The sequence below is a fragment of the Scyliorhinus torazame genome, chromosome 3, assembly GCF_047496885.1.
Source record: "Scyliorhinus torazame isolate Kashiwa2021f chromosome 3, sScyTor2.1, whole genome shotgun sequence".
NCBI lineage: Eukaryota > Metazoa > Chordata > Chondrichthyes > Carcharhiniformes > Scyliorhinidae > Scyliorhinus > Scyliorhinus torazame.
In genome coordinates, this window is record NC_092709.1 from 4,026,822 (window position 1) to 4,054,677 (window position 27,856).

The window sequence follows — 27,856 nt, forward strand, 5'->3', positions numbered from 1 at the left end:
GTTTGAATGGGCTCAGTAACAGCAATGTGTTGTATAGTTTGAATGGGCTCAGTAACAGCAGTGTGTTGTATAGTTTGAATGGGCTCAGTAACAGCAGTGTGTTGTATAGTTTGAATGGGCTCAGTAACAGCAGTGTGTTGTATAGTTTGAATGGGCTCAGTAACAGCAGTGTGTTGTATAGTTTGAATGGGCTCAGTAACAGCAGTGTGTTGTATAGTTTGAATGGACTCAGTAACAGCAGTGTGTGTATAGTTTGAATGGGCTCAGTAACAGCAGTGTGTTGTATAGTTTGAATGGGCTCAGTAACAGCAATGTGTTGTATAGTTTGAATGGGCTCAGTAACAGCAGTGTGTTGTATAGTTTGAATGGGCTCAGTAACAGCAGTGTGTTGTATAGTTTGAATGGGCTCAGTAACAGCAGTGTGTTGTATAGTTTGAATGGGCTCAGTAACAGCAATGTGTTGTATAGTTTGAATGGGCTCAGTAACAGCAGTGTGTTGTATAGTTTGAATGGGCTCAGTAACAGCAGTGTGTTGTATAGTTTGAATGGACTCAGTAACAGCAGTGTGTTGTATAGTTTGAATGGGCTCAGTAACAGCAGTGTGTTGTATAGTTTGAATGGACTCAGTAACAGCAGTGTGTGTATAGTTTGAATGGGCTCAGTAACAGCAGTGTGTTGTATAGTTTGAATGGGCTCAGTAACAGCAGTGTGTTGTATAGTTTGAATGGGCTCAGTAACAGCAGTGTGTTGTATAGTTTGAATGGGCTCAGTAACAGCAGTGTGTTGTATAGTTTGAATGGCTCAGTAACAGCAGTGTGTTGTATAGTTTGAATGGGCTCAGTAACAGCAATGTGTTGTATAGTTTGAATGGGCTCAGTAACAGCAGTGTGTTGTATAGTTTGAATGGGCTCAGTAACAGCAGTGTGTTGTATAGTTTGAATGGACTCAGTAACAGCAGTGTGTTGTATAGTTTGAATGGGCTCAGTAACAGCAGTGTGTTGTATAGTTTGAATGGGCTCAGTAACAGTTAGTGTGTGTATAGTTTGAATGGGCTCAGTAACAGCAGTGTGTTGTATAGTTTGAATGGACTCAGTAACAGCAGTGTGTGTATAGTTTGAATGGACTCAGTAACAGCAGTGTGTGTATAGTTTGAATGGGCTCAGTAACAGCAGTGTGTGTATAGTTTGAATGGGCTCAGTAACAGCAGTGTGTGTATAGTTTGAATGGACTCAGTAACAGCAGTGTGTTGTATAGTTTGAATGGGCTCAGTAACAGCAGTGTGTTGTATAGTTTGAATGGACTCAGTAACAGCAGTGTGTGTATAGTTTGAATGGGCTCAGTAACAGCAGTGTGTGTATAGTTTGAATGGGCTCAGTAACAGCAGTGTGTGTATAGTTTGAATGGACTCAGTAACAGCAGTGTGTTGTATAGTTTGAATGGGCTCAGTAACAGCAGTGTGTTGTATAGTTTGAATGGGCTCAGTAACAGCAGTGTGTGTATAGTTTGAATGGACTCAGTAACAGCAGTGTGTTGTATAGTTTGAATGGGCTCAGTAACAGTAGTGTGTGTATAGTTTGAATGGGCTCAGTAACAGCAGTGTGTGTATAGTTTGAATGGACTCAGTAACAGCAGTGTGTTGTATAGTTTGAATGGGCTCAGTAACAGCAGTGTTGTATAGTTTGAATGGGCTCAGTAACAGCAATGTGTTGTATAGTTTGAATGGGCTCAGTAACAGCAGTGTGTTGTATAGTTTGAATGGGCTCAGTAACAGCAGTGTGTTGTATAGTTTGAATGGGCTCAGTAACAGCAATGTGTTGTATAGTTTGAATGGGCTCAGTAACAGCAGTGTGTTGTATAGTTTGAATGGACTCAGTAACAGCAGTGTGTTGTATAGTTTGAATGGGCTCAGTAACAGTAGTGTGTGTATAGTTTGAATGGGCTCAGTAACAGCAGTGTGTTGTATAGTTTGAATGGGCTCAGTAACAGCAGTGTGTTGTATAGTTTGAATGGGCTCAGTAACAGCAGTGTGTTGTATAGTTTGAATGGGCTCAGTAACAGCAGTGTGTGTATAGTTTGAATGGGCTCAGTAACAGTAGTGTGTTGTATAGTTTGAATGGGCTCAGTAACAGCAGTGTGTGTATAGTTTGAATGGGACTCAGTAACAGCAGTGTGTTGTTTGAATGGGCTCAGTAACAGCAGTGTGTTGTATAGTTTGAATGGACTCAGTAACAGCAGTGTGTTGCTATAGTTTGAATGGGCTCAGTAACAGCAGTGTGTTGTATAGTTTGAATGGCTCAGTACAGCAGTGTGTTGTATAGTTTGAATGGACTCAGGTAACAGCAGTGTGTTGTATAGTTTGAATGGGCTCAGTAACAGCAGTGTGTGTATAGTTTGAATGGACTCAGTAACAGCAGTGTGTGTATAGTTTGAATGGCTCAGTAACAGCAGTGTGTTGTATAGTTTGAATGGGCTCAGTAACAGCTAGTGTGTGTATAGTTTGAATGGGCTCAGTAACAGCAGTGTGTGTATAGTTTGAATGGACTCAGTAACAGCAGTGTGTTGTATAGTTTGAATGGGCTCAGTAACAGCAGTGTGTTGTATAGTTTGAATGGGCTCAGTAACAGCATGTGTTGTATAGTTTGAATGGGCTCAGTAACAGCAGTGTGTGTATAGTTTGAATGGCTCAGTAACAGCAGTGTGTTGTATAGTTTGAATGGGCTCAGTAACAGCAATGTGTTGTATAGTTTGAATGGGCTCAGTAACAGCAGTGTGTTGTATAGTTTGAATGGACTCAGTAACAGCAGTGTGTTGTATAGTTTGAATGGGCCTCAGTAACAGTAGTGTGTGTATAGTTTGAATGGGACTCAGTAACAGCAGTGTGTTGTATAGTTTGAATGGGCTCAGTAACAGCAGTGTGTTGTATAGTTTGAATGGGCTCAGTAACAGCAGTGTGTTGTATAGTTTGAATGGGCTCAGTAACAGCAGTGTGTGTATAGTTTGAATGGGCTCAGTAACAGTAGTGTGTTGTATAGTTTGAATGGGACTCAGTAACAGCAGTGTGTTGTATAGTTTGAATGGACTCAGTAACAGCAGTGTGTTGTATAGTTTGAATGGACTCAGTAACAGCAGTGTGTTGTATAGTTTGAATGGGCTCAGTAACGGTAGTGTGTGTATAGTTTGAATGGGCTCAGTAACAGCAGTGTGTGTATAGTTTGAATGGGCTCAGTAACAGCAGTGTGTTGTATAGTTTGAATGGGCTCAGTAACAGCAGTGTGTTGTATAGTTTGAATGGGCTCAGTAACAGCAGTGTGTTGTATAGTTTGAATGGGCTCAGTAACAGCAGTGTGTTGTATAGTTTGAATGGACTCAGTAACAGCAGTGTGTTGTATAGTTTGAATGGGCTCAGTAACAGCAGTGTGTTGTATAGTTTGAATGGGCTCAGTAACAGCAGTGTGTTGTATAGTTTGAATGGACTCAGTAACAGCAGTGTGTTGTATAGTTTGAATGGACTCAGTAACAGCAGTGTGTTGTATAGTTTGAATGGACTCAGTAACAGCAGTGTGTTATATAGTTTGAATGGGCTCAGTAACAGCAGTGTGTTGTATAGTTTGAATGGGCTCAGTAACAGCAGTGTGTTGTATAGTTTGAATGGCTCAGTAACAGCAGTGTGTTGTATAGTTTGAATGGGCTCAGTAACAGCAGTGTGTTTGTATAGTTTGAATGGGCTCAGTAACAGCAGTGTGTTGTATAGTTTGAATGGACTCAGTAACAGCAGTGTGTGTAATAGTTTGAATGGACTCAGTAACAGCAGTGTGTTGTATAGTTTGAATGGACTCAGTAACAGCAGTGTGTTGTATAGTTTGAATGGGCTCAGTAACAGCAGTGTGTGTATAGTTTGAATGGGCTCAGTAACAGCAGTGTGTTGTATAGTTTGAATGGGCTCAGTAACAGCAGTGTGTTGTATAGTTTGAATGGGCTCAGTAACAGCAGTGTGTTGTATAGTTTGAATGGGCTCAGTAACAGTAGTGTGTGTATAGTTTGAATGGGCTCAGTAACAGCAGTGTGTTGTATAGTTTGAATGGGCTCAGTAACAGTAGTGTGTGTATAGTTTGAATGGACTCAGTAACAGTAGTGTGTGTATAGTTTGAATGGGCTCAGTAACAGCAGTGTGTTGTATAGTTTGAATGGGCTCAGTAACAGCAGTGTGTTGTATAGTTTGAATGGACTCAGTAACAGCAGTGTGTTGTATAGTTTGAATGGGCTCAGTAACAGCAGTGTGTTGTATAGTTTGAATGGACTCAGTAACAGCAGTGTGTTGTATAGTTTGAATGGACTCAGTAACAGCAGTGTGTGTATAGTTTGAATGGGCTCAGTAACAGCAGTGTGTTGTATAGTTTTGAATGGGCTCAGTAACAGCAGTGTGTTGTATAGTTTGAATGGGCTCAGTAACAGCAGTGCGTTGTATAGTTTGAATGGACTCAGTAACAGCAGTGTGTGTATAGTTTGAATGGACTCAGTAACAGCAGTGTGTTGTATAGTTTGAATGGACTCAGTAACAGCAATGTGTTGTATAGTTTGAATGGACTCAGTAACAGCAGTGTGTGTATAATTTGAATGGACTCAGTAACAGCAGTGTGTTGTATAGTTTGAATGGGCTCAGTAACAGCAATGTGTTGTATAGTTTGAATGGACTCAGTAACAGCAGTGTGTGTATAGTTTGAATGGACTCAGTAACAGCAGTGTGTTGTATAGTTTGAATGGGCTCAGTAACAGCAGTGTGTTGTATAGTTTGAATGGGCTCAGTAACAGCAGTGTGTGTATAGTTTGAATGGCTCAGTAACAGCAGTGTGTTGTATAGTTTGAATGGACTCAGTAACAGTAGTGTGTGTATAGTTTGAATGGGCTCAGTAACAGCAGTGTGTTGTATAGTTTGAATGGGCTCAGTAACAGCAGTGTGTTGTATAGTTTGAATGGACTCAGTAACAGCAGTGTGTTGTATAGTTTGAATGGGCTCAGTAACAGCAGTGTGTTGTATAGTTTGAATGGGCTCAGTAACAGCAGTGTGTTGTATAGTTTGAATGGGCTCAGTAACAGCAGTGTGTTGTATAGTTTGAATGGACTCAGTAACAGCAATGTGTTGTATAGTTTGAATGGACTCAGTAACAGCAGTGTGTTGTATAGTTTGAATGGGCTCAGTAACAGCAGTGTGTTGTATAGTTTGAATGGACTCAGTAACAGCAGTGTGTTGTATAGTTTGAATGGACTCAGTAACAGCAGTGTGTTGTATAGTTTGAATGGACTCAGTAACAGCAGTGTGTTGTATAGTTTGAATGGACTCAGTAACAGCAGTGTGTTGTATAGTTTGAATGGACTCAGTAACAGCAGTGTGTTGTATAGTTTGAATGGACTCAGTAACAGCAGTGTGTTGTATAGTTTGAATGGACTCAGTAACAGCAGTGTGTGTATAGTTTGAATGGACTCAGTAACAGCAGTGTGTTGTATAGTTTGAATGGGACTCAGTAACAGCAGTGTGTGTATAGTTTGAATGGACTCAGTAACAGCAGTGTGTTGTATAGTTTGAATGGACTCAGTAACAGCAGTGTGTTGTATAGTTTGAATGGACTCAGTAACAGCAGTGTGTTGTATAGTTTGAATGGACTCAGTAACAGCATGTGTGTAGTTTGGGCTCGTAAGGTGTGTATAGTTTGAATGGACCTCAGTAACAGCAGTGTGTTGTATAGTTTGAATGGACTCAGTAACAGCAGTGTGTTGTATAGTTTGAATGGACTCAGTAACAGCAGTGTGTTGTATAGTTTGAATGGACTCAGTAAACAGCAGTGTGTTGTATAGTTTGAATGGGCTCAGTAACAGCAGTGTGTTGTATAGTTTGAATGGACTCAGTAACAGCAGTGTGTTGTATAGTTTGAATGGGCTCAGTAACAGCAGTGTGTTGTATAGTTTGAATGGACTCAGTAACAGCAGTGGGTTGTATAGTTTGAATGGACTCAGTAACAGCAGTGTGTTGTATAGTTTGAATGGGACTCAGTAACAGCAGTGTGTTGTATAGTTTGAATGGACTCAGTAACAGCAGTGTGTTGTATAGTTTGAATGGGCTCAGTAACAGCAGTGTGTTGTATAGTTTGAATGGACTCAGTAACAGCAGTGTGTTGTATAGTTTGAATGGACTCAGTAACAGCAGTGTGTTGTATAGTTTGAATGGGACTCAGTAACAGCAGTGTGTTGTATAGTTTGAATGGGCTCAGTAACAGCAGTGTGTTGTATAGTTTGAATGGGCTCAGTAACAGCAGTGTGTTGTATAGTTTGAATGGACTCAGTAACAGCAGTGTGTGTATAGTTTGAATGGACTCAGTAACAGCAGTGTGTGTATAGTTTGAATGGCTCAGTAACAGCAGTGTGTTGTATAGTTTGAATGGGCTCAGTAACAGCAGTGTGTTGTATAGTTTGAATGGACTCAGTAACAGCAGTGTGTTGTATAGTTTGAATGGGCTCAGTAACAGCAGTGTGTTGTATAGTTTGAATGGGCTCAGTAACAGCAGTGGTGTTGTATAGTTTGAATGGACTCAGTAACAGCAGTGTGTTGTATAGTTTGAATGGGCTCAGTAACAGCAGTGTGTTGTATAGTTTGAATGGGCTCAGTAACAGCAGTGTGTTGTATAGTTTGAATGGGCTCAGTAACAGCAGTGTGTTGTATAGTTTGAATGGCTCAGTAACAGCAGTGTGTTGTATAGTTTGAATGGGCTCAGTAACAGCAGTGTGTTGTATAGTTTGAATGGGCTCAGTAACAGCAGTGTGTTGTATAGTTTGAATGGACTCAGTAACAGCAGTGTGTTGTATAGTTTGAATGGACTCAGTAACAGCAGTGTGTTGTATAGTTTGAATGGGACTCAGTAACAGCAGTGTGTTGTATAGTTTGAATGGACTCAGTAACAGCAGTGTGTGTATAGTTTGAATGGGCTCAGTAACAGCAGTGTGTTGTATAGTTTGAATGGACTCAGTAACAGCAGTGTGTTGTATAGTTTGAATGGGCTCAGTAACAGCAGTGTGTTGTATAGTTTGAATGGGCTCAGTAACAGCAGTGTGTTGTATAGTTTGAAATGGGACTCAGTAACAGCAGTGTGTTGTATAGTTTGAATGGGACTCAGTAACAGCAGTGTGTTGTATAGTTTGAATGGGCTCAGTTAACAGCAGTGTGTTGTATAGTTTGAATGGACTCAGTAACAGTAGTGTGTGTATAGTTTGAATGGGCTCAGTAACAGCAGTGTGTTGTATAGTTTGAATGGGCTCAGTAACAGCAGTGTGTTGTATAGTTTGAATGGGACTCAGTAACAGCAGTGTGTTGTATAGTTTGAATGGGCTCAGTAACAGCAGTGTGTTGTATAGTTTGAATGGGCTCAGTAACAGCAGTGTGTTGTATAGTTTGAATGGACTCAGTAACAGCAGTGTGTTGTATAGTTTGAATGGGCTCAGTAACAGCAGTGTGTTGTATAGTTTGAATGGGCTTCAGTAACAGCAGTGTGTTGTATAGTTTGAATGGACTCAGTAACAGCAGTGTGTTGTATAGTTTGAATGGGCTCAGTAACAGCAGTGTGTTGTATAGTTTGAATGGGCTCAGTAACAGCAGTGTGTGTATAGTTTGAATGGACTCAGTAACAGCAGTGTGTTGTATAGTTTGAATGGGCTCAGTAACAGCAGTGTGTTGTATAGTTTGAATGGGCTCAGTAACAGCAGTGTGTGTATAGTTTGAATGGACTCAGTAACAGCAGTGTGTTGTATAGTTTGAATGGGCTCAGTAACAGTAGTGTGTGTATAGTTTGAATGGGCTCAGTAACAGCAGTGTGTTGTATAGTTTGAATGGCTCAGTAACAGCAGTGTGTTGTATAGTTTGAATGGGCTCAGTAACAGCAGTGTGTTGTATAGTTTGAATGGGCTCAGTAACAGCAATGTGTTGTATAGTTTGAATGGGCTCAGTAACAGCAGTGTGTTGTATAGTTTGAATGGGCTCAGTAACAGCAGTGTGTTGTATAGTTTGAATGGGCTCAGTAACAGCAGTGTGTTGTATAGTTTGAATGGGCTCAGTAACAGCAGTGTGTTGTATAGTTTGAATGGACTCAGTAACAGCAGTGTGTTGTATAGTTTGAATGGGCTCAGTAACAGTAGTGTGTGTATAGTTTGAATGGGCTCAGTAACAGCAGTGTGTTGTATAGTTTGAATGGGCTCAGTAACAGCAGTGTGTTGTATAGTTTGAATGGGACTCAGTAACAGCAGTGTGTTGTATAGTTTGAATGGGCCTCAGTTAACAGCAGTGTGTGTATAGTTTGAATGGCTCAGTAACAGTAGTGTGTTGTATAGTTTGAATGGGCTCAGTAACAGCAGTGTGTGTATAGTTTGAATGGACTCAGTAACAGCAGTGTGTTGTATAGTTTGAATGGCTCAGTAACAGCAGTGTGTTGTATAGTTTGAATGGGCTCAGTAACAGCAGTGTGTGTATAGTTTGAATGGGCTCAGTAACAGCAGTGTGTGTATAGTTTGAATGGGCTCAGTAACAGCAGTGTGTGTATAGTTTTGAATGGACTCAGTAACAGCAGTGTGTTGTATAGTTTGAATGGGCTCAGTAACAGCAGTGTGTTGTATAGTTTGAATGGGCTCAGTAACAGCAGTGTGTTGTATAGTTTGAATGGACTCAGTAACAGCAGTGTGTTGTATAGTTTGAATGGGCTCAGTAACAGCAGTGTGTTGTATAGTTTGAATGGGCTCAGTAACAGCAGTGTGTTGTATAGTTTGAATGGCTCAGTAACAGCAGTGTGTTGTATAGTTTGAATGGGACTCAGTAACAGCAGTGTGTTTATAGTTTGAATGGGCTCAGTAACAGCAGTGTGTTGTATAGTTTGAATGGGCTCAGTAACAGCAGTGTGTTGTATAGTTTGAATGGCTCAGTAACAGCAGTGTGTTGTATAGTTTGAATGGGCTCAGTAACAGCAGTGTGTTGTATAGTTTGAATGGGCTCAGTAACAGCAGTGTGTTGTATAGTTTGAATGGGCTCAGTAACAGCAGTGTGTTGTATAGTTTGAATGGGCTCAGTAACAGCAGTGTGTTGTATAGTTTGAATGGGCTCAGTAACAGCTAGTGTGTTGTATAGTTTGAATGGGCTCAGTAACAGCAGTGTGTTGTATAGTTTGAATGGGCTCAGTAACAGCAGTGTGTTGTATAGTTTGAATGGGCTCAGTAACAGCAGTGTGTTGTATAGTTTGAATGGGCTCAGTAACAGCAGTGTGTTGTATAGTTTGAATGGTCTCAGTAACAGCAGTGTGTTGTATAGTTTGAATGGACTCAGTAACAGCAGTGTGTTGTATAGTTTGAATGGGCTCAGTAACAGCAGTGTGTTGTATAGTTTGAATGGGCTCAGTAACAGCAGTGTGTGTGTATAGTTTGAATGGGCTCAGTAACAGCAGTGTGTTGTATAGTTTGAATGGGCTCAGTAACAGCAGTGTGTGTATAGTTTGAATGGGCTCAGTAACAGCAGTGTGTTGTATAGTTTGAATGGGCTCAGTAACAGCAGTGTGTTGTATAGTTTGAATGGGCTCAGTAACAGCAGTGTGTTGTATAGTTTGAATGGGACTCAGTAACAGCAGTGTGTTGTATAGTTTGAATGGCTCAGTAACAGCAGTGTGTTGTATAGTTTGAATGGGCTCAGTAACAGCAGTGTGTTGTATAGTTTGAATGGGACTCAGTAACAGCAGTGTGTTGTATAGTTTGAATGGACTCAGTAACAGCAGTGTGTTGTATAGTTTGAATGGACTCAGTAACAGCAGTGTGTGTGTATAGTTTGAATGGGCTCAGTAACAGCAGTGTGTTGTATAGTTTGAATGGGCTCAGTAACAGCAGTGTGTTGTATAGTTTGAATGGGCTCAGTAACAGCAGTGTGTTGTATAGTTTGAATGGGCTCAGTAACAGCAGTGTGTTGTATAGTTTGAATGGGCTCAGTAACAGCAGTGTGTTGTATAGTTTGAATGGACTCAGTAACAGCAGTGTGTTGTATAGTTTGAATGGACTCAGTAACAGCAGTGTGTTGTATAGTTTGAATGGACTCAGTAACAGCAGTGTGTTGTATAGTTTGAATGGGCTCAGTAACAGCAGTGTGTTGTATAGTTTGAATGGGCTCAGTAACAGCAGTGTGTTGTATAGTTTGAATGGGCTCAGTAACAGCAGTGTGTTGTATAGTTTGAATGGGCTCAGTAACAGCAGTGTGTTGTATAGTTTGAATGGGCTCAGTAACAGTAGTGTGTGTATAGTTTGAATGGGCTCAGTAACAGCAGTGTGTTGTATAGTTTGAATGGGCTCAGTAACAGCAGTGTGTTGTATAGTTTGAATGGACTCAGTAACAGTAGTGTGTGTATAGTTTGAATGGGCTCAGTAACAGCAGTGTGTTGTATAGTTTGAATGGGCTCAGTAACAGCAGTGTGTTGTATAGTTTGAATGGGCTCAGTAACAGCAGTGTGTTGTATAGTTTGAATGGGCTCAGTAACAGCAGTGTGTGTATAGTTTGAATGGGACTCAGTAACAGCAGTGTGTTGTATAGTTTGAATGGGCTCAGTAACAGCAGTGTGTTGTTATAGTTTGAATGGCTCAGTAACAGCAGTGTGTTGTATAGTTTGAATGGGCTCAGTAACAGCAGTGTGTTGTATAGTTTGAATGGACTCAGTAACAGCAGTGTGTTGTATAGTTTGAATGGACTCAGTAACAGCAGTGTGTTGTATAGTTTGAATGGGACTCAGTAACAGCAGTGTGTGTATAGTTTGAATGGGCTCAGTAACAGCAGTGTGTGTATAGTTTGAATGGGCTCAGTAACAGCAGTGTGTTGTATAGTTTGAATGGAGCTCAGTAACAGCAGTGTGTTGTATAGTTTGAATGGCTCAGTAACAGCAGTGTGTTGTATAGTTTGAATGGGCTCAGTAACAGCAGTGTGTTGTATAGTTTGAATGGACCTCAGTAACAGCAGTGTGTTGTATAGTTTGAATGGACTCAGTAACAGCAGTGTGTTGTATAGTTTGAATGGGCCTCAGTAACAGCAGTGTGTTGTATAGTTTGAATGGGCTCAGTAACAGTAGTGTGTGTATAGTTTGAATGGGCTCAGTAACAGCAGTGTGTTGTATAGTTTGAATGGACTCAGTAACAGCAGTGTGTTGTATAGTTTGAATGGACTCAGTAACAGCAGTGTGTTGTATAGTTTGAATGGGCTCAGTAACAGCAGTGTGTTGTATAGTTTGAATGGGCTCAGTAACAGCAGTGTGTTGTATAGTTTGAATGGACTCAGTAACAGCAGTGGTGTTGTATAGTTTGAATGGGCTCAGTAACAGCAGTGTGTTGTATAGTTTGAATGGGCTCAGTAACAGTAGTGTGTGTATAGTTTTGAATGGACTCAGTAACAGCAGTGTGTTGTATAGTTTGAATGGACTCAGTAACAGCAGTGTGTTGTATAGTTTGAATGGCTCAGTAACAGCAGTGTGTGTTATAGTTTGAATGGACTCAGTAACAGCAGTGTGTTGTATAGTTTGAATGGGCTCAGTAACAGTAGTGTGTGTATAGTTTGAATGGGCTCAGTAACAGCAGTGTGTGTATAGTTTGAATGGGACTCAGTAACAGCAGTGTGTTGTATAGTTTGAATGGGCTCAGTAACAGCAGTGTTGTATAGTTTGAATGGGCTCAGTAACAGCAGTGTGTTGTATAGTTTGAATGGGGCTCAGTAACAGCAGTGTGTTGTATAGTTTGAATGGGCTCAGTAACAGCAGTGTGTTGTATAGTTTAAATGGGCTCAGTAACAGCAATGTGTTGTATAGTTTGAATGGGCTCAGTAACAGCAGTGTGTTGTATAGTTTGAATGGACTCAGTAACAGCAGTGTGTTGTATAGTTTGAATGGGCTCAGTAACAGTAGTGTGTGTATAGTTTGAATGGGCTCAGTAACAGCAGTGTGTTGTATAGTTTGAATGGGCTCAGTAACAGCAGTGTGTTGTATAGTTTGAATGGGCTCAGTAACAGCAGTGTGTTGTATAGTTTGAATGGGCTCAGTAACAGCAGTGTGTGTATAGTTTGAATGGGCTCAGTAACAGTAGTGTGTTGTATAGTTTGAATGGGCTCAGTAACAGCAGTGTGTGTATAGTTTGAATGGACTCAGTAACAGCAGTGTGTTGTATAGTTGAATGGGCTCAGTAACAGCAGTGTGTTGTATAGTTTGAATGGACTCAGTAACAGCAGTGTGTGTATAGTTTGAATGGCTCAGTAACAGCAGTGTGTGTATAGTTTGAATGGGCTCAGTAACAGCAGTGTGTGTATAGTTTGAATGGACTCAGTAACAGCAGTGTGTTGTATAGTTTGAATGGGCTCAGTAACAGCAGTGTGTTGTATAGTTTGAATGGGCTCAGTAACAGCAGTGTGTGTATAGTTTGAATGGACTCAGTAACAGCAGTGTGTTGTATAGTTTGAATGGGCTCAGTAACAGTAGTGTGTGTATAGTTTGAATGGGCTCAGTAACAGCAGTGTGTGTATAGTTTGAATGGACTCAGTAACAGCAGTGTGTTGTATAGTTTGAATGGGCTCAGTAACAGCAGTGTAGTTGTATAGTTTGAATGGGCTCAGTAACAGCAAGTGTGTTGTATAGTTTGAATGGGCTCAGTAACAGCAGTGTGTTGTATAGTTTGAATGGGCTCAGTAACAGCAAGTGTGTTGTATAGTTTGAATGGGCTCAGTAACAGCAGTGTGTTGTGTAGTTTGAATGGACTCAGTAACAGCAGTGTGTTGTATAGTTTGAATGGGCTCAGTAACAGTAGTGTGTTGTATAGTTTGAATGGGCTCAGTAACAGCAGTGTGTTGTATAGTTTGAATGGGCTCAGTAACAGCAGTGTGTTGTATAGTTTGAATGGGCTCAGTAACAGCAGTGTGTTGTATAGTTTGAATGGGCTCAGTAACAGCAGTGTGTGTATAGTTTGAATGGGCTCAGTAACAGTAGTGTGTTGTATAGTTTGAATGGACTCAGTAACAGCAGTGTGTTGTATAGTTTGAATGGACTCAGTAACAGCAGTGTGTTGTATAGTTTGAATGGACTCAGTAACAGCAGTGTGTTGTATAGTTTGAATGGGCTCAGTAACAGTAGTGTGTGTATAGTTTGAATGGGCTCAGTAACAGCAGTGTGTTGTATAGTTTGAATGGGCTCAGTAACAGCAGTGTGTTGTATAGTTTGAATGGGCTCAGTAACAGCAGTGTGTTGTATAGTTTGAATGGGCTCAGTAACAGCAGTGTGTTGTATAGTTTGAATGGGCTCAGTAACAGCAGTGTGTTGTATAGTTTGAATGGACTCAGTAACAGCAGTGTGTTGTATAGTTTGAATGGCTCAGTAACAGCAGTGTGTTGTATAGTTTGAATGGGCTCAGTAACAGCAGTGTGTTGTATAGTTTGAATGGACTCAGTAACAGCAGTGTGTTGTATAGTTTGAATGGACTCAGTAACAGCAGTGTGTTGTATAGTTTGAATGGACTCAGTAACAGCAGTGTGTTGTGTATAGTTTGAATGGGCTCAGTAACAGCAGTGTGTTGTATAGTTTGAATGGCTCAGTAACAGCAGTGTGTTGTATAGTTTGAATGGGCTCAGTAACAGCAGTGTGTGTATAGTTTGAATGGGCTCAGTAACAGCAGTGTGTTGTATAGTTTGAATGGGCTCAGTAACAGCAGTGTGTTGTATAGTTTGAATGGACTCAGTAACAGCAGTGTGTGTATAGTTTGAATGGACTCAGTAACAGCAGTGTGTGTATAGTTTGAATGGACTCAGTAACAGCAGTGTGTTGTATAGTTTGAATGGGCTCAGTAACAGCATGTGTGTATAGTTTGAATGGCTCAGTAACAGCAGTGTGTTGTATAGTTTGAATGGGCTCAGTAACAGCAGTGTGTTGTATAGTTTGAATGGGCTCAGTAACAGCAGTGTGTTGTATAGTTTGAATGGCTCAGTAACAGTAGTGTGTGTATAGTTTGAATGGGCTCAGTAACAGCAGTGTGTTGTATAGTTTGAATGGGCTCAGTAACAGTAGTGTGTGTATAGTTTGAATGGACTCAGTAACAGTAGTGTGTGTATAGTTTGAATGGGCTCAGTAACAGCAGTGTGTTGTATAGTTTGAATGGGCTCAGTAACAGCAGTGTGTTGTATAGTTTGAATGGACTCAGTAACAGCAGTGTGTTGTATAGTTTGATGGCTCAGTAACAGCAGTGTGTTGTATAGTTTGAATGGACTCAGTAACAGCAGTGTGTTGTATAGTTTGAATGGACTCAGTAACAGCAGTGTGTGTATAGTTTGAATGGGCTCAGTAACAGCAGTGTGTTGTATAGTTTGAATGGGCTCAGTAACAGCAGTGTGTTGTATAGTTTGAATGGGCTCAGTAACAGCAGTGTGTTGTATAGTTTGAATGGACTCAGTAACAGCAGTGTGTGTATAGTTTGAATGGACTCAGTAACAGCAGTGTGTGTATAGTTTGAATGGACTCAGTAACAGCAGTGTGTTGGTATAGTTTGAATGGCTCAGTAACAGCAGTGTGTTGTATAGTTTGAATGGTCTCAGTAACAGCAGTGTGTGTATAGTTTGAATGGGCCTCAGTAACAGCAGTGTGTTGTATAGTTTGAATGGACTCAGTAACAGCAGTGTGTGTATAGTTTGAATGGCTCAGTAACAGCAGTGTGTTGTATAGTTTGAATGGGCTCAGTAACAGCAGTGTGTTGTATAGTTTGAATGGACTCAGTAACAGCAGTGTGTTGTATAGTTTGAATGGGCTCAGTAACAGCAGTGTGTTGTATAGTTTGAATGGGCTCAGTAACAGCAGTGTGTTGTATAGTTTGAATGGCTCAGTAACAGCAGTGTGTTGTATAGTTTGAATGGGACTCAGTAACAGCAATGTGTTGTATAGTTTGAATGGACTCAGTAACAGCAGTGTGTTGTATAGTTTGAATGGGATCTCAGTAACAGCAGTGTGTTGTATAGTTTGAATGGACTCAGTAACAGCAGTGTGTTGTGTAGTTTGAATGGACTCAGTAACAGCAGTGTGTTGTATAGTTTGAATGGACTCAGTAACAGCAGTGTGTTGTATAGTTTGAATGGACTCAGTAACAGCAGTGTGTTGTATAGTTTGAATGGACTCAGTAACAGCAGTGTGTTGTATAGTTTGAATGGACTCAGTAACAGCAGTGTGTTGTATAGTTTGAATGGACTCAGTAAAGCAGTGTGTGTGTATAGTTTGAATGGACTCAGTAACAGCAGTGTGTTGTATAGTTTGAATGGACTCAGTAACAGCAGTGTGTGTATAGTTTGAATGGACTCAGTAACAGCAGTGTGTTGTATAGTTTGAATGGACTCAGTAACAGCAGTGTGTTGTATAGTTTGAATGGACTCAGTAACAGCAGTGTGTTGTATAGTTTGAATGGACTCAGTAACAGCAGTGTGTTGTATAGTTTAATGGGCTCAGTAACAGCAATGTGTTGTATAGTTTGAATGGACTCAGTAACAGCAGTGTGTTGTATAGTTTGAATGGACTCAGTAACAGCAGTGTGTTGTATAGTTTGAATGGACTCAGTAACAGCAAGTGTGTTGTATAGTTTGAATGGGACTCAGTAACAGCAGTGTGTTGTATAGTTTGAATGGGCTCAGTAACAGCAGTGTGTTGTATAGTTTGAATGGACTCAGTAACAGCAGTGTGTTGTATAGTTGAATGGGCTCAGTAACAGCAGTGTGTTGTATAGTTTGAATGGACTCAGTAACAGCAGTGTGTTGTATAGTTTGAATGACTCAGTAACAGTAGTGTGTATAGTTTGAATGGACTCAGTAACAGCAGTGTGTTGTATAGTTTGAATGGACTCAGTAACAGCAGTGTGTTGTATAGTTTGAATGGGCTCAGTAACAGCAGTGTGTTTGTATAGTTTGAATGGACTCAGTAACAGCAGTGTGGTTGTATAGTTTGAATGGGCTCAGTAACAGCAGTGTGTTGTATAGTTTGAATGGACTCAGTAACAGCAGTGTGTTGTATAGTTTGAATGGGCTCAGTAACAGCAGTGTGTTGTATAGTTTGAATGGGCTCAGTAACAGCAGTGTGTGTATAGTTTGAATGGACTCAGTAACTGCAGTGTGTGTATAGTTTGAATGGACTCAGTAACAGCAGTGTGTGTATAGTTTGAATGGCTCAGTAACAGCAGTGTGTTGTATAGTTTGAATGGGCTCAGTAACAGCAGTGTGTTGTATAGTTTGAATGGGACTCAGTAACAGCAGTGTGTTGTATAGTTTGAATGGGCTCAGTAACAGCAGTGTGTGTATAGTTTGAATGGGCTCAGTAACAGCAGTGTGTGTATAGTTTGAATGGACTCAGTAATCAGCAGTGTGTTGTATAGTTTGAATGGGCTCAGTAACAGCAGTGTGTTGTATAGTTTGAATGGGCTCAGTAACAGCAATGTGTTGTATAGTTTGAATGGGCTCAGTAACAGCAGTGTGTTGTATAGTTTGAATGGCTCAGTAACAGCAGTGTGTTGTATAGTTTGAATGGGCTCAGTAACAGCAGTGTGTTGTATAGTTTGAATGGGCTCAGTAAATGCAGTGTGTTGTATAGTTTGAATGGACTCAGTAACAGCAGTGTGTGTATAGTTTGAATGGACTCAGTAACAGCAGTGTGTTGTATAGTTTGAATGGACTCAGTAACAGCAGTGTGTGTATAGTTTGAATGGGCTCAGTAACAGCAGTGTGTGTATAGTTTGAATGGGCTCAGTAACAGCAGTGTGTTGTATAGTTTGAATGGACTCAGTAACAGCAGTGTGTTGTATAGTTTGAATGGCTCAGTAACAGCAGTGTGTTGTATAGTTGAATGGGCTCAGTAACAGCAGTGTGTTGTATAGTTTGAATGGACTCAGTAACAGCAGTGGTGTGTATAGTTTGAATGGACTCAGTAACAGCAGTGTGTTGTTATAGTTTGAATGGGCTCAGTAACAGCAGTGTGTTGTATAGTTTGAATGGGCTCTGTAACAGTAGTGTGTGTATAGTTTGAATGGCTCAGTAACAGCAGTGTGTTGTATAGTTTTGAATGGACTCAGTAACAGCAGTGTGTTGTATAGTTTGAATGGACTCAGTAACAGCAGTGTGTTGTATAGTTTGAATGGGCTCAGTAACAGCAGTGTGTTGTATAGTTTGAATGGGCTCAGTAACAGCAGTGTGTTGTATAGTTTGAATGGACTCAGTAACAGCAGTGTGTTGTATAGTTTGAATGGGCTCAGTAACAGCAGTGTGTTGTATAGTTTGAATGGGCTCAGTAACAGTAGTGTGTGTATAGTTTGAATGGACTCAGTAACAGCAGTGTGTTGTATAGTTTGAATGGACTCAGTAACAGCAGTGTGTTGTATAGTTTGAATGGGCTCAGTAACAGCAGTGTGTGTATAGTTTGAATGGACTCAGTAACAGTAGTGTGTTGTATAGTTTGAATGGACTCAGTAACAGCAGTGTGTTGTATAGTTTGAATGGACTCAGTAACAGCAGTGTGTTGTATAGTTTGAATGGACTCAGTAACAGCAGTGTGTTGTATAGTTTGAATGGACTCAGTAACAGCAGTGTGTTGTATAGTTTGAATGGGCTCAGTAACAGCAGTGTGTTGTATAGTTTGAATGGGCTCAGTAACAGCAGTGTGTTGTATAGTTTGAATGGACTCAGTAACAGCAGTGTGTTGTATAGTTTGAATGGGCTCAGTAACAGCAGTGTGTTGTATAGTTTGAATGGGCTCAGTAACAGTAGTGTGTGTATAGTTTGAATGGACTCAGTAACAGCAGTGTGTTGTATAGTTTGAATGGACTCAGTAACAGCAGTGTGTTGTATAGTTTGAATGGGCTCAGTAACAGCAGTGTGTGTATAGTTTGAATGGACTCAGTAACAGTAGTGTGTTGTATAGTTTGAATGGACTCAGTAACAGCAGTGTGTTGTATAGTTTGAATGGACTCAGTAACAGCAGTGTGTTGTATAGTTTGAATGGACTCAGTAACAGCAGTGTGTTGTATAGTTTGAATGGACTCAGTAACAGCAGTGTGTTGTATAGTTTGAATGGGCTCAGTAACAGCAGTGTGTTGTATAGTTTGAATGGGCTCAGTAACAGCAGTGTGTGTATAGTTTGAATGGGCTCAGTAACAGCAGTGTGTTGTATAGTTTGATGGGCTCAGTAACAGCAGTGTGTTGTATAGTTTGAATGGGCTCAGTAACAGCAATGTGTTGTATAGTTTGAATGGGCTCAGTAACAGCAGTGTGTTGTATAGTTTGAATGGGCTCAGTAACAGCAGTGTGTTGTATAGTTTGAATGGGCTCAGTAACAGCAGTGTGTTGTATAGTTTGAATGCGTTGCCAACACTGAGTAGCAATATAGTGAATGTGTAATCTCGGTAAATTTTTAATTCCAACACTTTTCTCAAACAGTCTCGGCTGGACCGACATTGGGAACAATGAGCTGAAGGAACTTTGTGACGCACTAAAGGACAACAAAACACTTCAGGAACTGTGGTAACTTGATAGACATTGGCCCATTTATCTGTCTGCCTGTCTGTCTCATTGTCTTATCTATCTGGATCTCTATGTCTGGTTGTTCATCTGTCAGTTTATCTGCCTGTCTATTTCCCTGTCCGTCTAGCTTCCTGTCCGTCTGGTTGCTCTGTCTGTCTGGTTGCTCTGTCTGTCTGGTTGCTCTGTCTGTCTGGTTGCTCCGTCTGCCTGGTTGCTCTGTCTGTCTGTCTGGTTGCTCTGTCTGGTTGCTCTGTCTGGTTGCTCTGTCTGTCTGGTTGCTCTGTCTGCCTGGTTGCTCTGTCTGTCTGCCTGGTTGCTCTGTCTGTCTGTCTGGTTGCTCTGTCTGTCTGCCTGGTTGCTCTGTCTGTCTGTCTGGTTGCTCTGTCTGTCTGCCTGGTTGCTCTGTCTGTCTGCCTGGTTGCTCTGTCTGTCTCGTTGCTCTGTCTGTCTGCCTGGTTGCTCTGTCTGTCTCGTTGCTCTGTCTGTCTCGTTGCTCTGTCTGTCTGCCTGGTTGCTCTGTCTGTCTGGTTGCTCTGTCTGCCTGGTTGCTCTGTCTGTCTGGTTGCTCTGTCTGCCTGGTTGCTCTGTCTGTCTCGTTGCTCTGTCTGTCTGCCTGGTTGCTCTGTCTGTCTGTCTGGTTGCTCTGTCTGCCTGGTTGCTCTGTCTGTCTGTCTGGTTGCTCTGTCTGGTTGCTCTGTCTGGTTGCTCTGTCTGTCTGGTTGCTCTGTCTGGTTGCTCTGTCTGTCTGTCTGGTTGCTCTGTCTGCCTGGTTGCTCTGTCTGTCTGGTTGCTCTGTCTGTCTGGTTGCTCTGTCTGTCTGGTTGCTCTGTCTGTCTGTCTGGTTGCTCTGTCTGGTTGCTCTGTCTGGTTGCTCTGTCTGTCTGGTTGCTCTGTCTGCCTGGTTGCTCTGTCTGTCTGTTTGCTCTGTCTGTCTGGTTGCTCTGTCTGTCTGTCTGGTTGCTCTGTCTGTCTGTTTGCTCTGTCTGTCTGGTTGCTCTGTCTGTCTGTCTGGTTGCTCTGTCTGTCTGTCTGGTTGCTCTGTCTGGTTGCTCTGTCTGGTTGCTCTGTCTGCCTGGTTGCTCTGTCTGTCTGCCTGGTTGCTCTGTCTGTCTGCCTGGTTGCTCTGTCTGTCTGCCTGGTTGCTCTGTCTGTCTGGTTGCTCTGTCTGTCTGCCTCGTTGCTCTGTCTGGTTGCTCTGTCTGGTTGCTCTGTCTGTCTGGTTGCTCTGTCTGTCTGTCTGGTTGCTCTGTCTGGTTGCTCTGTCTGCCTGGTTGCTCTGTCTGTCTGCCTGGTTGCTTTGTCTGTCTGCCTGGTTGCTCTGTCTGTCTGCCTGGTTGCTCTGTCTGTCCGAATTCTCTGTCTGTCTGTCACGATCCCAGATCAGACCCCAGTGGTTCGGACACTGGACTGAAATCCAAATATTTTAGTTTATTCTAAGACTGCGAAGGAATGATTTGCTGCAGAAGCGATTGCACGAAGAAACAGGCCTTTGATATTTCGAAAGCAAGTCTTTATTATAAACAAAATATTAAAGTTTTAACTTCACATCAAAAATGAACAGCTTACAATTACCCCTTAATCACAATTCCCCATTAACAACCAGAAAAGAAACATACAGCTCTGAATCTATCTTACTGTGGGGCAATTGTGGACTCAGATAAGAATTTAACTCCTCTCTCCAGAGTTTCTCCACAAAACTGCCTGTCTAAAGCTTTTCAAAATGTCTGTCCGCATTCCTTGGCTCCACCCAGCAATGACCTCATCTCCCCAAGCTGAAAAACAAATGGGGTGGGTTTCTCCGTCCCGCACCACGCCCCCGCCGGCAGCGGGATCCTCCATTCTCGCAGCTGGCCAATGAGGTTTCCCATTGTGGGCACCCCCACAGTGTCGGGAAATCCCTGGGTGTGAGCGCTCTGCCGGCAAAGCGGAGGACCCCGTCAACAGAGAATCCAGCCCATGACCTCTGCAGGCTGCAAAGCATTTCAGCTCCTCAGGGACTTTCCCAGTCAAACCACAGTCCATTAACCTAGACCGAAAAACAGTTTCCTTTGTCAATTTCACCTTCTGGCTGCTAAAAGATCCAGGCCCTGCAAAGCAGAATTCTTTTTTATACAAAACATGGCCACTGCAGTCAAACATTTAAATTGCCCAATACCTAAAATTCAATATTCCTGAAATCTTCCAGTGGTCACACCTCACCCCTTAAAACAATGAATGAGCAATTTAAACAGATGGCTTCATTTTTATAAAACCTTTTTTAACGTTAAACATTTCTTAAGATTATATATACGATACACTCTATACGCTATATCATTTTACATTTTTAAACAGGCCAACATCAACATGAATATAGTCCATTTTAATCTTCTCACATGTTACAGGTGTGATAACGCATCAGTAATCACACTTTCTGTTTGACAAACTCTCGTATCAGCTCTGTCTGAATAATCCTGGCATTATCAAGCAGAAAGTTGGTCTGTCTGTGTGTTTGGCTGCGTCTGTCTGTCTGGCTGCGTCTGTCTGCGTCTGTCTGTCTGCCTCTGTCTGTCTGTCTGTCTGGCTGCGTCTGTCGGTCTGGCTGCGTCTGGCTGCTTCTGTCTGTCTGTCTGCCTCTGTCTGTCTGGCTGCGTCAGTCTGTCTGGCTGCGTCTGTCTGTCTGGCTGCATCTGTCTGCCTGGCTGCGTCTGTCGGTCTGGCTGCGTCTGTCTGCGTCTGTCTGTCTGGCTGCGCCTGTCTGTCTGGCTGCGTCTGTCTGTCTGGCTGCGTCAGTCTGTCTGTCTGCATCTGTCTGTCTGGCTGCATCTGTCTGCGTCTGTCTGTCTGTCTGGCTGCATCCGTCTATCGGGCTGCGCCTGTCTGTCTGGCTGCGCCTGTCTGTCTGTCTGCGTCCATCTGCCTGGCTGCGTCCGTCTGTCAGGTTGGTCTAACTGTCTGTCCATGTCTCTGCCTGGTTGTGTCTGTCTGTCTGCCTGGTTGTGTCTGTCTGTCTGTCTGGCCAGTCTACAAATCGCAGACTAACGTTTCCGTTTCAGGATTGAAGGCAGTAATGCGGATTATGATGGAATATCTGGATTTACCGCAATTCCTTCTACAAATACAACATTAAAAAAAGTGGTGTAAGTAGTGGGGATATAACTGTGCTGATGTAAAATATCATTGCTATCAAATTTGTAAATATTTATAAATGTTTAAGTGTTAAATATTCTTTATTTATATACAATATATACAACTGCCAGGAAGCATTGAACAGGCTGGACTCTTTAACAAGAGAGGGTTGAGGGGGGTGACCTGATAGAGATCTTTAAAATTAGGAAGGAGTTTGAAAGGATAAATACGGAGAAGATGTTTCCACTTGTGAGGGAGACGGGAACTCAGGGCCATAAATATCAGAGTTACCAGAAAATCAATTTTTAAAATATGTTTTTATTAAAGTTTTTCAATTTTACAAAATCTTACAAAAGATACAATTTTCTATAAATCCCCCGAAACATCCAGCAAGAAAAAATATGAATGAAAACCCAATCCTACCCCCCCACCCCCCCCCCCCCCCCCCACGCCCGCAAAACATCTACACACAGCCCAGCAACTGATGGTGATTAGTTCATTGAAGTAAGTAATAAAAGTACCTCCGGTAGAACTGACTACAAAAGCTTCCTTCTATAGATATGTGAAGAGAAAAAGACTGGTGAAGACAAATGTAGGTCCCTTACGGTTAGAATCAGCTGAATTCATAATGGGCAACAAAAAGATGGCAGACCAGTTGAACAAATGCTTTGGATCGGTCTTCAGTCAGGGGACCACAAATGACCTGCAAATTGGCATAGGGAGGCAAGAATAAGGGAAGTTAACACGTGGCTGAAAGAGTGGTGTGGGAAAGAGGGGTTTCTTTTCATGGGACACTGGCATCAGTTTTGGGACAGGGGGGACCTAAACTGTTGGGATGGTCTCCACCGGAACCGAGCTGGGACCAGTGTTCTGGCGAAAAGAGTAAATAGGGTGGTCAATAGGACTTTAAACTAGAGATTGGGGGGGAAGGGAAAGTCAGGGAACCACGAGGTGAAGTAATCAGTGGGAAGCGTAGCTGCTTAGGAATACAAAAAAAGCACAAAAAGACAGAACTCAGGAGAGGTTACGATAGTCCCCATCCCACAAAATATGACACAGTGTATGGAAAGGCTCAGTAAACCAAGGTCCACCACACTAAGAAAACAAAAAGGGACGGTCAATAGAGAATTAAAGGTGCTATATTTAAATGCGCGCAGTGTACGGAACAAGGTAGATGAGCTTGTGGCCCAGATTGTGACTGGCAGGTATGATGTGGTAGGCATCACAGAGTCGTGGTTGCAGGGGGTTCAGAACTGGCATTTAAACATCCAGGGATTCACAACCTATCGAAAAGACAGAGAGGTAGGCAGAGGGGGCGGGGTTGCCTTGTTAATTAGGAATGAAATTAAATCAATAGCACTAAATGACATAGGGTCAGATGATGTGGAGTCTGTGTGGGTAGAGTTGAGGAACCACAAAGGCAAAAAAACCATAATGGGAGTTATGTACAGGCCTCCTAACAGTGGTCAGGACCGGGGGCACAAAATGCACCACGAAATAGAAAGTGCATGTCAGAAAGGCAAGGTCACAGTGATCATGGGGGCTTCAATATGCAGGTGGACTGGGTAAATAATGCTGCCAGTGGACCCAAGGAAATGGAATTCATTGAATGTTTACAGGAGGGCTTTTTGGAACAGCTTGTGATGGAGCCCACGAGAGAACAGGCCATTCTGGACTTAGTGTTATGTAATGAGCCAGACTTGATTAAAGATCTTAAAGTAAGGGAACACTTAGGAGGCAGTGATCATAACATGGTAGAATTCAATCTGCAATTTGAAAGAAAGAAGGTAGAATCAGATGTAAAGGTGTCACAGTTAAATAAAGGTAACTACAGGGGCATGAGGGAGGAACTGACGAAAATCGACTGGGAGCAGAGCCTAGTGGGAAAGACAGTAGAACAGCAATGGCAGGAGTTTCTGGGAGTAATTGAGGACACAGTACAGAGGTTCATCCCAAAGAAAAGAAAGGTTATCAGAGGGGGGATTAGGCAGCCATGGCTGACAAAGGAAGTTAGGGAATGCATCAAAGCAAAAGAGAAAGCCTATAATGTGGCAAAGAGTAGTGGGAAGTCAGAAGATTGGGAAGGCTGCAAAAACAAACCGAGGATAACAAAGAGAGAAATAAAGAAAGAGAGGATCAAATATGAAGGTAGGCTAGCCAGTAACATTAGGAATGATAGTAAAAGTTTCTTTAAATACATTAAAAACAAACGGGAGGCAAAAGTAGACATTGGGCCGCTCCAAAATGACTCTGGTAATCGAGTGATGGGAGACAAGGAAATAGCTGAGGAACTAAATAAGTACTTTGCGTCAGTCTTCACAGTAGAAGACATGGTTAATATCCCAACAATTCAGGAGAGTCAGGGGGCAGAGTTGAATATGGTAGCCATCTCAAAGGAGAAAGTGCTAGAGAAACTAAGAGGTCTAAAAATTGATAAATCTCCGGGCCCAGATGGGCTACATCCTAGAGTTCTAAAGGAGATAGCTGAAGAAATAGTGGAGGCGTTAGTTATAATCTTTCAAAAGTCACTGGAGTCAGGGAAAGTCCCAGAGGATTGGAAAATCGCTATTGTAGCCCCCCTGTTCAAGAAGGGAACAAGGAAAAAGATGGAAAGTTATAGGCCAATTAGCCTAACCTCGGTTGTTGGCAAGATTCTAGAATCCATCGATAAGGATGAGATTTCTAATTTCTTGGAAGTGCAGGGTCGGATTAGGACAAGTCAGCATGGATTTAGTAAGGGGAGGTCGTGCCTGACAAACCTGTTAGAGTTCTTTGAATAGATAACAAATAGGTTAGACCAAGGAGAGCCAATGGATGTTATCTATCTTGACTTCCAAAAGGCCTTTGATAAGGTGCCTCACGGGAGACTGCTGAGTAAAATAAGGGCCCATGGTATTCGAGGCAAGATACTAACATGGATTGACGATTGGCTGTCAGGCAGAAGGCAGAGAGTTGGGATAAAAGGTTCTTTTTCGGAATGGCAACCGGTGACGAGTGGTGTCCCGCAGGGTTCAGTGTTGGGGCCACAGCTGTTCTCTTTATATATTAACAATCTAGATGACGGGACTGGGGGCATTCTGGCTAAGTTTGCCGATGATACAAAGATAGGTGGAGGGGCAGGTAGTATGGAGGAGGTGGGGAGGCTGCAGAAAGATTTACACAGTTTAGGAGAGTGGTCCAAGAAATGGCTGATGAAATTCAACATGGGCAAGTGCGAGGTCTTGCACTTTGGAAAAAAGAATAGAGGCATGGACTATTTTCTAAACGGTGACAAAATTCATAATGCTGAAGCGCAAAGGGACTTGGGAGTCCTAGTCCAGGATTCTCTAAAGGTAAACTTGCAGGTTGAGTCCGTAATTAAGAAAGCAAATGCAATGTTGTCATTTATCTCAAGAGGCTTGGAATATAAAAGCCGGGATGTACTTCTGAAGCTTTATAAAGCATTAGTTAGGCCCCATTTAGAATACCGTGAGCAATTTTGGGCCCCACACCTCAGGAAGGACATACTGGCACTGGAGCGGGTCCAGCGGAGATTCACACGGATGATCCCAGGAATGGTCGGCCTAACATACGATGAATGTCTGAGGATCCTGGGATTATATTCATTAGAGTTTAGGAGGTTGAGGGGAGATCTAATAGAAACTTACAAGATAATGAATGGCTTAGATAGGGTGGATGTAGGGAAGTTGTTTCCATTAGCAGGGGAGACTAGGACCCGGGGGCACAACCTTAGAATAAAAGGGAGTCACTTTAGAACAGAGATGAGGAGAAATTTCTTCAGCCAGAGAGTGGTGGGTCTGTGGAATTCATTGCCACAGAGGGCGGTGGAGGCCGGGACGTTGAGTGTCTTTAAGACAGAAGTTGATAAATTCTTGATTTCTCGAGGAATTAAGGACTATGGAGAGAGAGCGGGTAAATGGAGTTGAAATCAGCCATGATTGAATGGTGGAGTGGACTCGATGGGCCGAATGGCCTTACTTCCGCTCCTGTGTCTTATGGTCTTATGGACCTTCCAGAAATACTAGGGGGCAGAGGGTCAGCATGAAGGAGGAACTGAAGGAAATCCTTATTAGTCAGGAAATTGTATTGGGGAAATTGATGGGATTAAAACCCGATAAGTCCCCAGGTCCTGATGCTCTGCATCCCAGAGAACATACGGAAGTGGCCCTAGACACATTGGTGATCATTTTCCAGCATTCTATAGACTCTGGAAGAGTTCCAATGGATTGGAGGGCAGCTAATGTCACCCCACTTTTTAAAAAAGGAAGGAGAGAGAAAATGGGGAATTATAGACCGGTTAGCCTGACGTTGGTGGTGGGAAAAGTCTGGAGTCAATTATTAAGGATGAAATAACTGGACATTTGGAAAGCGGGGACAGGATCAGTCCAAGTCAGCATGGATTCACTGAAGGAAAATCATGCTCGGCAAATCTTCTGGAATTTTTTGAGGATGTGACCAGTGGAGTGGACAAGGGTGAACCAGTGGATGTTGTGTATCTGGACTTTCAAAAGGCTTTTAACTAGGTCTCACACAAGAGACTAGTGAGCAAAATTCAAGCTCCTGGCATTGGGGGTAATATATTGATGGGGATAGAGAACTGGTTGCCAGACAGGAAGCAGAGAGTGGGAATAAATGGGTCCTTTTCAGGCAGGCAGTGATAGTGGGGTACTGCAGGGTTCAGGGCTGGGACCCCAGCTCTTCACAATATACATTAATGATTTGGACGAAGGAATTGCAATATCTCCAAATTCGCAGACGACACTAAGCTGGGTGGCAGTGTGTGCTGTGAGGAGGATGCAGAGAGGCTGCAGGGTGACTTGGACAGGCTGGCTGAGTGGGCAAACACTTGGCCAATGCAATATAATGTGGGTAAATGTGAGGTTATCCACTTTGTGGCAAAAACAGGCAGATTATTATCTGAATGGTGGCAGTTTAGGAAACCGGGAAGTGCATTAGAAGAATGAGAGGGGATCTCATAGAAACATATAAAATCCTGATGGGACTGGACAGGCTGGATGCGGGAAGAATGTTCCAGGTGTTGGGGATGTCCAGAACTAGGGGTCACAGCCTCAGAATAAGGGGTCAGCCAATCAGGACTGAGATGAGGAAGAGCTTCTTCTCTCAGAGAGTTGTGACCGTGTGGAATTCTCTCCCACAGAAAGCTGCTGGGGCCGGTTCACTGGATATATTCAAGAGGCAGCTGGACGTGGCCCTTACGGCTAAAGGGATCGAGGGCTATGGAGAGAAAGCGGGAGTGGGACACTGAATTTGCATGATCAGCCATGATCAGAATGAATGGGGGAGCAGGCTCAAAGGGCCGAATGGCCTCCTCGTGCTCCTATTTTATATATTTCTATGTTTCTAACCCCTCGACCAATCCCCTCACCGGGTACTTAACCTCCTCTAGATATAAAAACTCCATTAGATCCCCTAACCATGCACTTGGTGGGGTTGGAGACCTCCCCTCCAGCAGGACCCGCCTCCAGGCCATTAACGAGGCAAAGGCGAGGACATCCGTCTCCACCCCTGTCTGCAGCCCCCGCAAATCTGACACCCCAAATATGGCCGCTAAAGGGCAGAGCTCCAGTTCGATATTGAGAATGGTGCTAAAGAAGGTGACCCCAAAATGTACGAGCTTGGGACAGGACCAGAATGTGTGCGTGTGGCTATCCCGGCCCGCAGAACATAGCTCACACCGATTGTCCATCTCCGGGAAAACACTGCTCTTCCTCTCCGTGGTTAAATGTGCCATAAGCACCACATTAGGCTGGATCAAGCCCAGCCTCGCACACGAGTATGTGGAGCTCAGCCTGCGAAGGGCCTCACTCCACACCTCGTCATCTACTACAGGCTCCCCCTCACACCTCGCTTTCACCCCATCCACTGTATTCATTGTATTCCTCTCATAGGATCCTCACATAGATTCCAGACATGTTCCCCTCCTCCGACCCCACAAGTAAAAAGATCCTTCCCATTAGAGCTGTCGGCGGCACCACTGGGAAAGTCGGGAAAATCTTCTGTACTAAATTCCGAACCTGGCAAAACTAAACGAGTTCGACCCCGACAGCCTGTACTTCACCATTAATTTCTCCAAGCTGGCGAATCGCCCCTCCTCCAAAAACAAGTCTGTTATTCTCTCTAACCCCTTCCTTCCCCACACCCCAAACATGGCATTGCCAGCTC

General features: G+C 42.7%; 1 protein-coding gene across 1 annotated transcript in view; it reads left to right on the forward strand.

Moving 5' to 3' along the window:
* The window catches only part of LOC140408254 (NACHT, LRR and PYD domains-containing protein 3-like), a 132,573-nt gene that overhangs the window by 96,221 nt on the left and 8,496 nt on the right, over nucleotides 1–27,856 (forward strand). Inside the window, exons 5-6 of the mRNA XM_072495210.1 lie at nucleotides 18,485–18,568; nucleotides 21,601–21,684. Of these exons, the coding sequence (XP_072351311.1) occupies nucleotides 18,485–18,568; nucleotides 21,601–21,684 (168 nt within the window). The remainder of the gene's footprint in view (nucleotides 1–18,484; nucleotides 18,569–21,600; nucleotides 21,685–27,856) is intronic.